The 16939-nt window shown below is 28.2% G+C and overlaps 2 protein-coding genes across 3 annotated transcripts in view; both read right to left on the reverse strand.

Moving 5' to 3' along the window:
• Window positions 1–4465: 4465 nt before the first annotated feature.
• The window catches only part of LOC105845495 (NACHT, LRR and PYD domains-containing protein 6), a 53776-nt gene continuing 41302 nt past the window's right edge, over window positions 4466–16939 (reverse strand). Inside the window, exon 5 of one of the 2 annotated variants that reach the window (XM_065816708.1) lies at window positions 4466–5204. In XM_065816708.1, the coding sequence (XP_065672780.1) occupies window positions 4591–5204 (614 nt within the window). In that variant the 3' untranslated portion in view covers window positions 4466–4590. Of the gene's footprint in view, window positions 5205–16163; window positions 16928–16939 lie in introns of those variants that run through there. The other variant, XM_065816707.1, reaches the window with a different exon arrangement.
• LOC136090307 (uncharacterized) lies at window positions 13371–16156 on the reverse strand. Its single transcript, XM_065816709.1, has 2 exons — window positions 14689–16156; window positions 13371–14502 (listed from the first exon to the last, which is right to left on the reverse strand). The coding sequence occupies exons 1-2, from the start codon at window positions 16154–16156 to the stop codon at window positions 14444–14446; spliced, it is 1527 nt and encodes a 508-aa protein (XP_065672781.1). The 3' UTR covers window positions 13371–14443.

Below are 16939 nucleotides of genomic sequence, written 5' to 3' on the forward strand. Positions count from 1 at the left end.
ATTCGAAAATTTTTTCTTTATTTTTCATTCATGTTGACAGCGTATTTTTTGGAATGCCATATTCCATAGCAACCTGAGACTTTGATAATCCTTCTCCGATTTCCCTTTAAGCAGCGTACTTTTCTTTAATTGATTTTTTGTTCCTTTTTTTTTTTTCAGCGACAGTAGCCATAATAAAAAGTACAGACTATAAATTAAATTACATATATATATCAACTGAAAAGTGAACTGACTCATTTATATGTATTAACTAAATGACACTCATCATTTTTAAACATTACATTAAAAAAGTTATTTTTTCCAAAAACAAAATACACTTGATTTTTTCATAACAATTTTAGTTACTATGCTGCATCTTGTTATGTTTAATTTTTATCTTGAGCTTATTTTGAGTCTAATTTTTATCTTGAGTTTATTTTAATATTTTTTGTGTGTAACGTAAAAGTTTCACTATAACTTTTTTAACTATTTTTATATTTCCTTTGAATCGTTAAAAAGTTCGTTTAAACCGTAAACCTGAGTTAATTAGAAACAATATTATAAGTTTTTTTAATATATAATTATATAAGTTAATATATAACAATATAAGTTTTTTTTAAAATAAAAATACTTACAAAAACTTTGTAATGAAACTTTGTAAATGACATACATTTAAAGAGAAAAATCAAATTATGCCTGTTGCAAATAATAATTTAAAAACTGTGAGGGTTAAGTGCAAAAACAATGCAACTTTTAAATACGTTGCAGAAGTTCATTCAATTTATTTTTACATTGCAAAATTACCCATTATAATATTGCTTTCGGTGAGTAATCATTTATTTTCTATAAAAAATGTCAATACTAAACAAGAGCAAATAAGCCGATTGGTTTTGGTGCAGACAGTTACGAAAGCGCCAACCCATAACCCTAGGATATTAATGCTCTTCACATTTACGAACTAAATGTTTATCACAACTTTTTATTTAGCCTAAACTTTAAAGTAAAATAATTCCAAAATTTTTTTTATGAAAAGTTCTCCCTTATTAATTTTAAATATTAAACAAGACACTCGGTTTGTAACTGCTATTTTACACTAACGTCGCTTTAAAAATACTAACTTTTCAGTCACATGGTAGCTACCCATTTCTTAAAACTCGGCTCCTGACAAAAACATAAAAAACAGGTCACCATTTATTATGTTTTTAAAACTGAAATAAAAACATTTCTTAAATTTAAACAATATTTACTACTTTTCATATTTTATATATGAAAAGGTTATATATATATATATATATATATATATATATATATATATATATATATATATATATATATATATGTAAAATATATATATATATATATATATATATATATATATATATATATATATATATATATATATATGTAAAATATATATATATATATATATATATATATGTAAAATATATATATATATATATATATATATATATATATATGTAAAATATATATATATATATATATATATGTAAAATATATATATATATATATATATATATATATATGTAAAATATATATATATATATATATATATATATATATATATATATATATATATATATATATATATATATATATATATATATATATATATATATATATATATGTAAAATATATATATATATATATATATATATATATATATATATATATATATATATATATATATATATATATGTAAAATATATATATATATATATATATATATATATATATATATATATATGTAAAATATATATATATATATATATATATATATATATATATATATATATATATGTAAAATATATATATATATATATATATATATATATATATATATATATATATATATATATATATATATGTAAAATATATATATACATATATATATATTTTATATATATATATATATATATATATATGTAAAAACATATATATATATATATATACATGTTTGTATATATATATATATATATATATATATATATATATATATATATATATATATATATATATATATATATATATATATATATATATATATATATATATATATATATATATATATATATATATATATATATATATATACATATATACATCTAAGAATAAAATGGGGGGGGGGGGAGGTGAATCCTTACAAAGTACCCGACTTGATTCCTTAAAAAAAAAAAAATCCTCGAAACTAAAATTTTCCCGACTGAAGAATGTTAAATACCCGAATAGCCCAGTAAATGCGAAATAATACCAACAAGAACCTGAAAATAACCTTTATTGGGGGGCAGGGAGGAGGGAAGAGGGGTGGGAACACCCATCCCCTCCACGTAAAATCGCCTCTGCATATATATATATATATATATATATATATATATATATATATATATATATATATATATATATATATATATATATATATATATATATATATATATATATATATATATATATATATATATATATATACATAATTAAAATATACTATTCAATAAATGTTTGACTGAATCTTGTTTTCCTACCTGCTGGAAAATGGCATCTTTGGTTCCAATTTGTAAAAACTGGAGAACATTCTGGTTCCTCTAACAATTACCCAATATGATCCGGTCGGCCTTTTCTCAATTATTAGCAAAGTCTTTGAGTATTTGATTAACAAATTTTTAACATCCAATCTTAAGTCAAATTGACTGTCCGACTTACTGTCAATACGGTTCTCGGTCTTCTCGTTCTACTGTTGAGCGACAAGGCAAGAGTTATTACTCCTGACCTATCAAAAGTTTTCGGTAAAGCTTGGCATACTAGTTTTCTCCATAAGCTTTTTTTATATGGTGTATCTGGGAAATGTTTTAAGATTTAATGTTTTTATATTCCTGTCTTGACAAAAGTTTTTTTTTTTCGATAGCTTAGAACAGGCAGCCAATCTTAAATCTGATCTCACCTCTATAACAGATAGGGGCATGAATTGGTTTGTGAAATTTACCTCCAACAAAACCCAGTTATTTACTGCAAAAAACTATTGCAAGAATATCAACGTCCTAATATTAATGTATAGCAACCCTCTCTCTGAGCTCACTTCTTTCCGTCTTCTCGGATTATTGCTCACTACTGAAACCGTTAATACAATCGATTACAAAGTTTGCATCTACGAAGGTTGCTTTCCTTTATCGTGCTTGCCAATATCTTACTGTTGATTCCATTTTCCACTTCGACAAATCACCTATTTGTTCATGTTATCGGCAAACCATGTACATTGTTGAATGACTATTTCAATTGGTATTTACTTTATAACCCGAAGTCTGGTGACATCCTTTGAGAATTGTATTTAAGTAGTTTGTGACATCGATACGGAAAATTTGTTCATCCATATAGTAAAAAAGTACATCAACTACCTTGATGAATCGAAATCAATTGGCTGTGACGGCTTACATCTACACGTCCTTTGCAAAATCTCTTATGCCGGTCTACAAGTCCTCGTTTGCTACTGGTGTATTATCCGAATGAAAATCAAATGTCACGCCTATTTTTTAAAAAGGGATTAAAAAAGATAAGTAATTGCATAAAACTACCAATTTTTCTCGCTCAAGTCCATCCCGTGCAAGATGATGGAGAGAAGTGATTGACCAAAACAGAAAAAAAGCTCAACCGAAATAAACCGAAGTTTTGGGTATTCTCGGTGTCGAAACCGAAACTGACATTTCGGCAAATATTTTACCAAAACCAACATTTTGGCTAGTAAAAATTAATTTCATAAGAATATTTTATTTAAAAATGCAATTTTACAGTTTCTGTTTTTTTTTTATACGTGTATAATGTTAAAATTGATTACATGTGTTTCACAAATTGAAGTTTAATACATAAGTTGGCGATATAAGTTAATAGCGAAGTTTAACAACTAGTTTTGATTTTCTCTGCAAGAAAAGAAACTTTCGAGATATTTTGTGAAAACTCTAAAGACTTTAGAGCAAACTTTCAAAATGAAACCGATACCGAAACAGAACTTTGGTCGAATACTAATGGAGAGCATTCTTCAAACGAACATAATGGAACATTGCGTAATGGTCTAATCACACTAAAGCATTTTAATTTTGTTCATCTCAAGAGCTGCATCTCAAAACTATTAAAGGCTTAGGAACCACTGAAGAAAACAATTTTTCTTGGCTACACAGTGGACGTCATATGCACCGAATTCGCCAAGATGTTTGACAAAGTTCCGCGTAGACACCTCCTTCACAAGTTACGAGCTCATAAAATTCAAGGCGCACTCGTAAAATAAATCTTACCTTGGCTAATCAACCGAAGTCAACGAGTGGTCAACGCATCACATCTTAATGGAAAGCGGGCACTAGTAGCTTACCTCAAGGCTCGGTCGTAGGCTCATTGTTTTTTGCGGTCTTTGTATTGTATTAATATTCAAATTATTATCAATATATTTTAAAACGAATTAATTATAGGATATCTAAATAATAAAAAATTCAAGAATTTTAAAACTTTTAATTTAAAATCTAATACAACCTCAATTCATATATTTCAAACATATTGTAAAATAATACTATAAATATCATTTTAAAATTGTTTTTATTTTGAAAATTTATAATATTATACATTTTTAGGTGTTATAAAGTTTTTTAATTCATCAAGATGATGAAAATATTTCCCACGGTAGTTGATCAACAACTTTTTGATATTTGAACAACGAATCCATTTATAAACATCGTCAATAAAATCAATGTCGTAGTGAAGGTGAAGACGTAATCCTTCACAAAGATTAATCCACGGGAGAAAGTTTTCTTCAAAATCATTTTTTGTTATTAAATAACGTGAAATCCATATCGTCAACCATTCAATCTTATTGTTTGGTTTGCATCCTTCGAATTTAATTGGACGATGGAAGTACACATCGCAAACATTAATTGAACATTGATATAAAAGTTTTTTTTCTTCATCACTTAAATTATTTTTATCAACTTCTAACCTCCATAACTTTCTTCCAGATTTTATGTAATGGTTTATGAAATAATTTTCGCAAGTAGTTTCGTAAGAAGTTTTTCCATCGTTAATCGAGATCCACCACATTCGTTTACCAAACATAAATTTATTATTCTTATCATCTCGTTTATCAACGATAGATTTTATTTCATTAGTAAATGATGATTGACTTTCATAAAAACACTCGATGAATAAATTATCGTCATGACTTTCGCGTACACGGTCTATATCAAAATTAAATACAATATTAATTTAAATAAATTTAATTAAATACAATAATATTAAATCATTATCTTAAACAATTAAAAAAAAAAAAATTAACAAAAATTATAAATCTTTAGAATGATATGATATAAAATAAAAATAAAACATTTATTCATAAAATTTAAAAAACATTTTTAATTTTAATTATTTGACCATTATTTTTGTTTATCACATTTTTAAAACAAAATAATTTTATTTCATTATAGATTATATACGAAACATAACCGAAGTAATAAAAAGTTAATCATTTATATAAATTCATAAAATGCTTCGTTTTATTTATATTATTATTCCAAATAAATTGAAAAACTGTATTAACCCCTAATTAATTGCTTTAACGCATACAACATATTTTTGTTGATTTAAATTTTCAAGGTTCACGCAATTAATTAGATATGTAAAGCCAAAAAAGTACATCGAAACTGTATTTAAAAAAAATCGACTGATCATGCTTGGACATGGAAATTTGAAAAGTTTTTTCTTGTTTTTTGTATACGCTGAGGCTTTTTTGTTTATTTTCTTATAAACTAATAACACATGTAAGTTTTGAAAGTTTATAAAAAAGTTCTCTCTTTTTAAAGCGAACACAATATGCTTTTGAACTTATATGTATCATATATGCTACACTAGGCTTAAAGTTTATATATATAAAGTATATTTATACATATAAACAAATGCACATTGCTTTAGGAAAGAATTGAAAAAACAAAGACGTGGACTGTTTGGTTACCGTACCGACGCCAATTCTAATAGCATAGCTATTTCTTGAATAGATTCAAAGCAATTTATTCGCATTTTTTGCTAGTATTATAAACCAACTAACACAGTGAGGTGTTTTGACAGAAACCGCAAATAGGTTATCGTAAAACAATAATAAATATGATTGTTTTACCTTGTTTTACCATAACATACTCGACAAAGAGTTTGAGTTGAGAAATAAGATAAGATTTGCACATTCTGCAAATGTTATGTCATAGATGATATATATACATACATACATATATATATATACATATATATATATACATATATATATATATACATATATATATATACATATATATTTATATACTATATATATATATACATATATATTTATATACATATATATTTATATACTATATATATATTTATATATATATATATATATATATATATATATATATATATATATATATATATATATATATATATATATATATATATATATAGAAATATATATATATATATATATACATATATATACATATATATATATATACATATATATATATATATACATAGTATATATATATATATATATATATATACAAATATATATATATACATATATATATATATATATATATATATATATATATATATATTATATATATATTATATATATATATATATTATATATATATATATATATATATATATATATATATATATTATATATATACAGTATTGGACAAAACATTTGCAACCAACATCGAACAATGCTAAAAAGTGTTCCTAATTTTACATGTATTTAAAACGAAACGAACTATACTACCACAGCAAACAGTTCAGGAGTCTGAAGTCATAGCATGCCATGACATGAGCAATCAGCTGACAGGTGACAGCACACAGGCAGAATTTCGTTGACAAGTGCAATTTTGCAGCGGACAAAGCAAGTGCAACTTTTTTGGTTTGTTTCATTTTCTTAAGTCTGGTCCGTGTCAACGTCACGGAAGTTTTTTTATAATTAAAGGAAGTATCCAGAAGTTTCCAGAAGCATGCAGAACCTTCCAGAAGTTTCCAGAAGAAGCATCTGGAAGCATCCAGAAGTATCCAGAAACATTCAGAAGCATCCAGACGCATCTTCGCGATTACGTAAGTGGAATGTCACAAAAAAGTATTTGTGATAAATATCGCGTGAAAAAATGGACCGTATCAAGATTATGTTCCAAATATCGTTCTACGGGGAAGTTGGCAGCAGATAACAAAGGTGGAAGACCGCATTCCACCACTTCTAGAGATGATTCTATGATCGTCAGATCCGTCGAGAAGGATCCCTGGATATCATCAGTCAAGATACAAAAGCAATTAGAGCTGCCTGTATCGGACCGAACAATCAGACATCGTGCTGTTGAAGCCGGATTGTTTTCTCGACGCCCTGCAAAGAAACCGCTGATTTCACTAAAAAACCAGAAGAAAAGACTCCTGTTTGCTACATCTCATATTGACTGGAATGTGCAGAAATGGCTGACTGTCCTGTTTAGTGATGAATCGAAGTTCAACATCATTGGGAGCGATGGCATTTGCCGTGTACGTCGACCGGCCGGAAAACGCCTCAATTTACGTTACTGCCATAAGACCGTGAAGCATGGTGAAGGCAATGTAATGGTCTGGGGATGTTTTTCTGCTAACGGTCTAGGTTCAATACATCGAAACGATGGAATAATGGACCGTTTCATGTATAAAAATATCCTGAAAGATGTTGTTACCTCATGCTGAATGGAATATGCCAATAAAATGGGTTTTTCAGCAAGACAACAATCCAAAACACACTGCAAAAGTAGTCAAGCAGTGGTTTCAAGACAAAGTTTTGAAAAACTTTGTCTCTAAACAGTTACGTAGTTGTTTCTCTAAATTAAAAAAAAGCAGCACTTTTATATAAAGAAACTAAATTAGCATTATTTGGTTGCACTCGTTTTGTCTAATACTGTATATATATACATATATATATACATATATATATATATACATACATATATATATATATATATATCTATATATATATATATATATATATATATATATATATATATATATATATATATATATATATATATATATATAAATATTTTAATAAATAAGACAAACTTTTTAATTAATAAAACCATTTTATTAATTCCAAACAATACATGTTTCGACTATCAATAGTCATCTTCAGTTGAAGTTTAATTTTTAAATTGTTTAAATACCTATATAGGTGATTATTTCAATACTAATACAAAATGCAATTATCTGTGTAAAGATCCTATTCCTCTAGATTTCAAATCGTTCGTGGTCTACAAATTCGTATGTGCAGGATGTAACTCCTGTTATATAGGCGAAACTACTCGCCATCTCAAGACACGGATAACTGAACATTATAAAAGAGACAAAAAATCACAAATCTATAAACATCTCCATGGTAATGAAAATTGTTTTATGCAATTAAATGAAAAGTGTTTTTCCGTTTTAGATTCAGCATCTAATAAGTTCGAATTAAAACTTAAAGAAAGCATGTTCATAGAATGGTTAAAACCTGGTATGAACAAACAGGTCAACCATGTCCAATTGACACTTTCTGTTTAGTTATTACTTTCTATGTATTTTTTATTTTTTATTTAACCTATTCTTTCGTCACTTCCTATTTGTTTTTTAGCATGACTTGTTATTCTTATAATAGTTTTTGTTGTATTTTTGTAATTAAATTAATAGTTTGTACACAGATAATTGCATTTTGTATTAGTATTGAAATAATCACCTATATAGGTATTTAAACAATTTAAAAATTAAACTTCAACTGAAGATGACTATTGATAGTCGAAACATGTATTGTTTGGAATTAATAAAATGGTTTTATTAATTAAAAAGTTTGTCTTATTTATTAAAATATTTACATTTTTTGTGCTAAAAAGAAACTTTGGATATATATATATATATATATATATATATATATATATATATATATATATATATATATATATTTATACTTGATTTATACTTATATGATTTGAGTGTAGACATCGTGTATAAGAAAACATCAAACGATACAAATTCACTTAATACAAATAATTTATTTTGAGAAATTTTCACTGGCTTATGGACACCAGCATCATCAGCTCGTAAAATATTACAAAATTTTTAGAACGTTAAAATAACAGTTTATTTATTTTTTAACTGGCGTCAGCAGTTGAATGGCTTCTTTTTTCTTTACGCAAGAATATAAAAAACGGAGTCCGAAATTTAGTTTTGACAAATCGCCCATTATCGAGATTTATTCCACCATTCGATGGGAAACATTGGTGCCTATGTATTTCGAGTGCCTCACATACTTTGCGGTCGAATTTTTTTATTTTAACTTTTAGTTTTCTCCAAAAAGAGCAAAACTTGCTATGTGTGGCAATTGCTGATTGATAATGTTTGCCATCATTTAAACTCTTTTGGTTCTTTATTGAGTTCTTGTTCTAATTTGTAACTTTGTTTCTCCTACATATTTTTTTGAGCAATTGCATTCAACTAAATATGTTGCAGGCTGGCTATTTTCGGGAAATCTAGATTTGTTTTTACATGTTAGTAATGTTCTTAAATTAGGATTTGATTTAAAAACTACTCTTAAATTAGGATTTGATTTAAAAACTACTAAAAACTTGATTTAAAAACCATCTGACTTTTCTAAATATTTTCCTTAACTTTGGTGATTGTGAAGGTATCCACGGTAATGATACTGTTGGGAGAGCAATGTTCTCGGATTGAACTCTATTGTTTTTTATGGACCGTTTTTTCCTAATTTGATTTGCAATACTTTTTAGTTGGTTTTCGGTGTACCCATTTTCATTAAAAACTTGAATAAGAAAGTTTATCTTGTTTTTTAAATGTGTAACACTGCATATGGAGTATGCGATGTGAACATAACCTTTAAATATTGCGCATAAAACTTTGGGGTCATGATCTGAGTGCAGTTTTGTTTGAATATTTGTAATGGCTTCTTTTCTGAAGCATTTAAACTAATACTTACCTTCGCTGTTATTTATTATTGTTATATCTAGGAAATTCAGAGTTTTGCTATGGCTTTCTGTCTCAATTGTGTATTGTATTGCAAGGCGTTGTTTATTTAAGATTATTTTGAATTTCTCTGCTTCTTGGATGTTTGAAAATCTAGCATGGCTATCATTGACGTATCTTAGATAGGATTTTAAATTGAGAGGAGGATTTAATGTCATTGTAATTTTGAAAGCGTTTTCTTTGTGATGTTTTTGAAAAGATTCTGCCAATACGAACATGAATGAATGACCAATAGGACCGGAATTCTCCAATTCATGGATCTCGTTGTTCCAAAAAAAATAACAACGATGTAAACAAAGCTCTATAAGTGAATATAAGAATATAAGTCTTATATCTTATTAATATAACATACACTCTTATACAGTGTCAACACTCAAATCATATATTTCAGCTAAATACAGAGCTGATATCTACAAATAAACTTAACAGTTACAGTTATTAAAAAAGTCGGTAGCTAAATCCAAAAGCCAGTACATATTATTACAAAAGTGCGAAAAACACAAAATTATTCCAAAATCTTTACCTATCAACAGTCCTGTAAGTACAAAGAGAGCAATGAGTATTGCTTTTTGATTTTGATTTGAAATTTTGGTTTGTCTAAAAAACGATGCTAAAAAATGGTGTTTTATTTTTATAAATGAAACAAAAAACCTTCAGGAAAATCTTAAATCTACTCTTGATGAAAAACACTATGAAAAAGTTGAATAAGTCACTGAAAAAGCCCACAAAATAATGCTTATAAGATCAAAAGAAAGATTATTCAAAAAGTTTAGTATTCTTCAAAACGAATTTAAAAATAAACAAAAAATTAAAAACGGTAAATTAACTACGCATACTAAGAATGCTATTTTAAACCTATGCAATACCGAAATTCCTAATAACCAAAACGATCTTCTTAATCTTGGTCCAAACTTTGTACCTTCTTTAATACATATCCCTTATATGGATATTATCGCCACAACAGAGTCGCTTGCTTTAAAGCTAGAATATAACAACAAAATTGAAAATGCGCAGGATTTGAGAAAAAATGTTTTAAAAGAACTTAAAATGGGTAAAAAAATTAGTCAAAACTTAACAAGAGAACAAAGAAAAGCTCTAAAGGAAATTAAGGAAAACAAACTTATCGATATATATCAGTTTGATAAGGGTAATGGGTTTGCGAAAATTGAACACGAAAAAGCTTTAAAAATAATTCGCGATCAAATTGGTCAAACAAAGGTTTTAAGTGAAGATCCTACTTCTAGTTATGCTATAAAAATTAAATCTCTCACAACTTAATATAAAACAAAGATTTTCAAAAACAGAATATGACAGTATATATCCAAGTGATCTAATCCTACCTCGTATGTATGGTCTAATTAAGGCTCACAAGCCTGAAAAAGCTTACTCTATGAGAATAGTTATATCAACTATCGGCACACCTAATTATGGAATATCTAACTACTTAGTTAAAGCAATACAACCTATCTTAAATAAAAATAAAACACGTTTGAAAAATTTATTTGATTTTATTAGCAAAGCAAACTCATGGAACGTTGACGAAAACAAAGTTCAAGTTTCATCCATCAATTCCACTCAAAGAAGCTACTTTTACTCTTATAGATCAATTAAATAAAGATAAATCCAAAAGATGTTCTACCAAGATTACTATATCAAAAAAACAAAACAATTATAGAGCTTTGTTTACATCGTTGTTATTTTTTTTGGAACAACGAGATCCATGAATTGGAGAATTCCGGTCCTATTGGTCATTCATTCATGTTCGTATTGGCAGAATCTTTTCAAAAACATCACAAAGAAAACGCTTTCAAAATTACAATGACATTAAATCCTCCTCTCAATTTAAAATCCTATCTAAGATACGTCAATGATAGCCATGCTAGATTTTCAAACATCCAAGAAGCAGAGAAATTCAAAATAATCTTAAATAAACAACGCCTTGCAATACAATACACAATTGAGACAGAAAGCCATAGCAAAACTCTGAATTTCCTAGATATAACAATAATAAATAACAGCGAAGGTAAGTATTAGTTTAAATGCTTCAGAAAAGAAGCCATTACAAATATTCAAACAAAACTGCACTCAGATCATGACCCCAAAGTTTTATGCGCAATATTTAAAGGTTATGTTCACATCGCATACTCCATATGCAGTGTTACACATTTAAAAAACAAGATAAACTTTCTTATTCAAGTTTTTAATGAAAATGGGTACACCGAAAACCAACTAAAAAGTATTGCAAATCAAATTAGGAAAAAACGGTCCATAAAAAACAATAGAGTTCAATCCGAGAACATTGCTCTCCCAACAGTATCATTACCGTGGATACCTTCACAATCACCAAAGTTAAGGAAAATATTTAGAAAAGTCAGATGGTTTTTAAATCAAGTTTTTAGTAGTTTTTAAATCAAATCCTAATTTAAGAGTAGTTTTTAAATCAAATCCTAATTTAAGAACATTACTAACATGTAAAAACAAATCTAGATTTCCCGAAAATAGCCAGCCTGCAACATATTTAGTTGAATGCAATTGCTCAAAAAAATATGTAGGAGAAACAAAGTTACAAATTAGAACAAGAACTCAATAAAGAACCAAAAGAGTTTAAATGATGGCAAACATTATCAATCAGCAATTGCCACACATAGCAAGTTTTGCTCTTTTTGGAGAAAACTAAAAGTTAAAATAAAAAAATTCGACCGCAAAGTATGTGAGGCACTCGAAATACATAGGCACCAATGTTTCCCATCGAATGGTGGAATAAATCTCGATAATGGGCGATTTGTCAAAACTAAATTTCGGACTCCGTTTTTTATATTCTTGCGTAAAGAAAAAAGAAGCCATTCAACTGCTGACGCCAGTTAAAAAATAAATAAACTGTTATTTTAACGTTCTAAAAATTTTGTAATATTTTACGAGCTGATGATGCTGGTGTCCATAAGCCAGTGAAAATTTCTCAAAATAAATTATTTGTATTAAGTGAATTTGTATCGTTTGATGTTTTCTTATTAATATATATATATATATATATATATATATATATATATATATATATATATATATATATATATATATATATATATATATATACATATATATATATATATATATATATATATATATATATATATATATATATATATATATATATATACATATATATATATACATATATATATATATATATATATATATATATATATATACATATACATTCATACATATATATATATATATATATATATATATATATATATATATATATATATATATATATATATATATATATATATATATATATATATATATATATATTTATACACACTCATATATACACAGCTCAGAAATTTAGGGTTTAAGTTTACTATCCAAGTACCCCAAAAATGTTAATAATTATGGTAATGGGGCACCTGGACACTTCATTTTCATATTAAAAAAAACCTGGAAGGTATCACATTTTTAGAAAGTTGACACTGGAAATCTGCTAAAAAGTCATTTTATTTGTAATTAAAAAAAATTTTTATATACCAACTTTTCAAGGTCTTTAATCTAATATTAACTCATAAATATCATTAGAATACTCAAAATTGGTCAAAAAAACATTTTGTAATAAAAATATTTATTTTTGAATATGCTTTTTTATACATATTTTAATATAGATACTTATACCTATATTATTAAATATTATTATAGATACCTAATATATTAAATCTATGGCTCCTCTGCTCTCAAAGTAGAGTAGAGCAGGGGCGGATTAGGCTTTTGAAAAGGCCTGGGAAATGCTATCATGAAAAAGGCCCACCAAGTGACCTTTTTTTTTAAATCGTATTCGCTTGTAACCCCTCACTTTTAAATACTTTTGTAACACTATTGAACAATAAGGATTTGTATACACTTGTTTAAAATCAATAAAGATGTCATTTAAGTACATGTGTTATATTTGTATTATAAATTCATATTTAAATCACAAAAACTAAAAATCATAAAAACAGTAACTTTTTTAATTCACCACTCGATTTAGCAAGTTCAATAATTTCATCGTTGGTTATGTTACTCAATATGTCCTTTTCAATGCACATCATCAACAGTGAGTCCAAGTGATCTTCTGTCAGCTGACTTCTCAATCTTGTTTTGACACATTTCAACTTGCTGAAACTCCTCTCACAAGCCACTTGGGTAATTGAAATTGTGAGCATGAATTTGTAAGCCCTGTGCAGCATGCAGTAGTTCTTGCCGTAAAGATTATATTTTCGAAGCACATGGTAGCAACAGTAAATGCACGAGCGACACTTCTTTAGAGGGCCGCATTTATGGTTGGTGGCGTCATCTTCATTTTCAACCTCATCCTCATCAATCGTGATTTGATCAGAACAATCGTAACTCTCTTCCAATGTTTTTTTTAAAACTGGCCACATTTTTGCAAAGTCCAACAGCTCAAGCAACAGCTGCGCTTCTTCGCTTAAAATACAAAAAGATAAAGATAATCTTATAAATATTCAAAATAAAGAACATGAGATAACCTTATCTAATGCTAATTAAAAATTTAATGAAGTTTACCAATTTGGAAAACAAAAATACGTAAGCAATTACTAATAAAATTTAACAAGAAACCAATCAATTATATTTATAAGTAAATTTACACACCTGTTGCCGAAATATGACATGAGATTTTCTGAAGGGCTTTTTTTGGAATATTACATTCCAATAACTCAGAAAATCCGTTGGGGTCAAAACAACTCATATCAGAGTACAGTTCACCGTGTGATGCAAACCGAGTCGAAAGACTTCTTAACACTGTGTCTAGAATACCATTGTGGACCTCTACTTCAAACTTTTTTAAAGGATCTGTAAGTGGATCATCATTTGCTAATTCTCCTGCCATTACTTTTCTTATTCTTTTGCGTACCATTAGCAAATCTGTCTGTATAACACAATCACATTCTTTCTCGTCAAGAATGGTTGCGGACACATTAATGAAATGGTCTGCAGCCACCTTAACTTGATCAAAATTGCGTAATTGAGTCTGAATTTCTGAAATAGTTACTTTAACCATCTCAAACGCCTTTATGAAATTCAATCCAGACGTCTGTAGGTATTTGGACAGTGGTGTGGTTGACTCCATTATTCTTAGATATACAAATCCCGTCAGTACAGTCTTATACTTCAATAAGGACGTTAATAGACACTGCACATCATAGCGTGCTTCAACACTTAATTTAGTGGAAGAGACTGCTATTTCCAGTACTTGAATGACGTCTGTGTATAATGCTCCTTCACTGTCGCGAAACGTACCAAAAAACTTTTGAAGGGCATCGTGTTTGGACCCCCATCTAGTAGCACCGATAACACTTAGTCGTTTGTGAATGTTTTGGCCATTTTTTTCTTTCATGTGATCAGTCCAAAGGTCCATTCTCAAGTAGGACTCACGAAAAAACATAGCAGCATTTTGAAGTATACTAAAAAGTGTCATTGAAGCTTCATTACTGCTGGTGGCGTCACATTCGACCAGATTTAAAACATGTGCATAACACCATGTGTGAATGTGTCCAGGAGACGCTTTTTCTAAGAATGTAGTAAATCCATTGTATGCCCCGGCCATATTAGACGCGCCATCAGTACTATCTGACACACATTTAGTAATATCAATGCCATTTTGTTCCAAAACATTTGACATCAATTTGCATAGATCATTGCCTTTTCCAGAATGTGAATCGACAACACCAATAAGTCGCTCCTCAACTTTGTCGGTAACGTATCGCAGGACTATCGCACATTTATCCGCTTGTGTTACATCTTGAGTTGTGTCAAGTTGCACTGAGAATATTCCCGCTTGTTGTACTTCTTCAGCAATGGCACTTTTCATCAATTTAGCGATTCCTAACATAATTTGGTTTACAGTGGATTTGGAAATGAAAGTATTTCTGTTAGCTCTATTCCTCTTATCCTGTTTATCATTCAGCATGCCTTTGTCGATAATTTCCTTCAAATGCGCTTTTAGAATTTCATTGTACTTCGCAACAAGAATCACGATTTCAAGAAATGTTCCATGATCCACTCTGTTGTTAGCCAAAACATTGACGCCTTCGCAACCAGCCTTACCTCGATATGGCATACCACGTTTACCAATCACTGACAATTGACACTACTCTGTCCACGATCAATCTACGATGTAAAACTTGCTGTTTTCGCAGACTATATTGCTGACCTTGTACCATATCTAGAATGGTTCGATTAGCAGAGAAATGTAGATAAGCCTCGACACATTCTTGGTGTCTCTTTGACGATTCGTGTTCCACAATACGTTGATGAATATGAGTCCAACTGTTAAAACCTGTTACAAACGAACTTGGTTTCTGCTTCTCATTTCCATGTGCCAAACAAACACTGCAAAACAGGCACTCTTCTTCTTCTGAAAATGAAAGAAACATACGCTGCATACCATCTTCAGGACGAATATATACCATTTTTGAATTAAAGTGACGTGTTTCAGGCTGATGTGGGTGATATTTATAGAAAGTTGTCAGTTCATTCAGGTGAGGCTTATTAAACCAATCATTCACTCGGGTAGTAGTTTTTTCGTTATCACCAGTAGGTTCAACCATGCTTGAAGAAGCTGTGATGTTTAGAATGAGGATTGGTTGGGTCATTTCATTAGTGTCAGTATGAACGCCATCTTCATCATCAAGGTTTGTTTGGGTCTCTTTAGCAACGTGAGATTGAACCTCATCAACAGGCTCAGCATCACCATGGTGTTGCAGGGTATTTGAATTCAGTTTAGAAAACATGGATAGTAGATTTTTAGTTGTTTTAGCATATTCTCGCAGAAGCTTTATGTTTTTCTCACGTAACTTTTCATGTCCACTTATTTGCTTAGACATCACACCTGTAAAAAAAT

The sequence above is a fragment of the Hydra vulgaris genome, chromosome 13 (assembly GCF_038396675.1).
Source record: "Hydra vulgaris chromosome 13, alternate assembly HydraT2T_AEP".
Taxonomy (NCBI): domain Eukaryota; kingdom Metazoa; phylum Cnidaria; class Hydrozoa; order Anthoathecata; family Hydridae; genus Hydra; species Hydra vulgaris.

Bases quoted from the DNA above. Each gene is read 5' to 3' on its own strand.
- LOC136090307 (XM_065816709.1), bottom strand. From the start codon at position 16,156: ATGCCATATCGAGGTAAGGCTGGTTGCGAAGGCGTCAATGTTTTGGCT. The intron at 14,503-14,688 runs GTGTGTAAATTT...TTGTATTTTAAG, and splicing joins ATGTCATATTTCGGCAACAG to CGAAGAAGCGCAGCTGTTGC.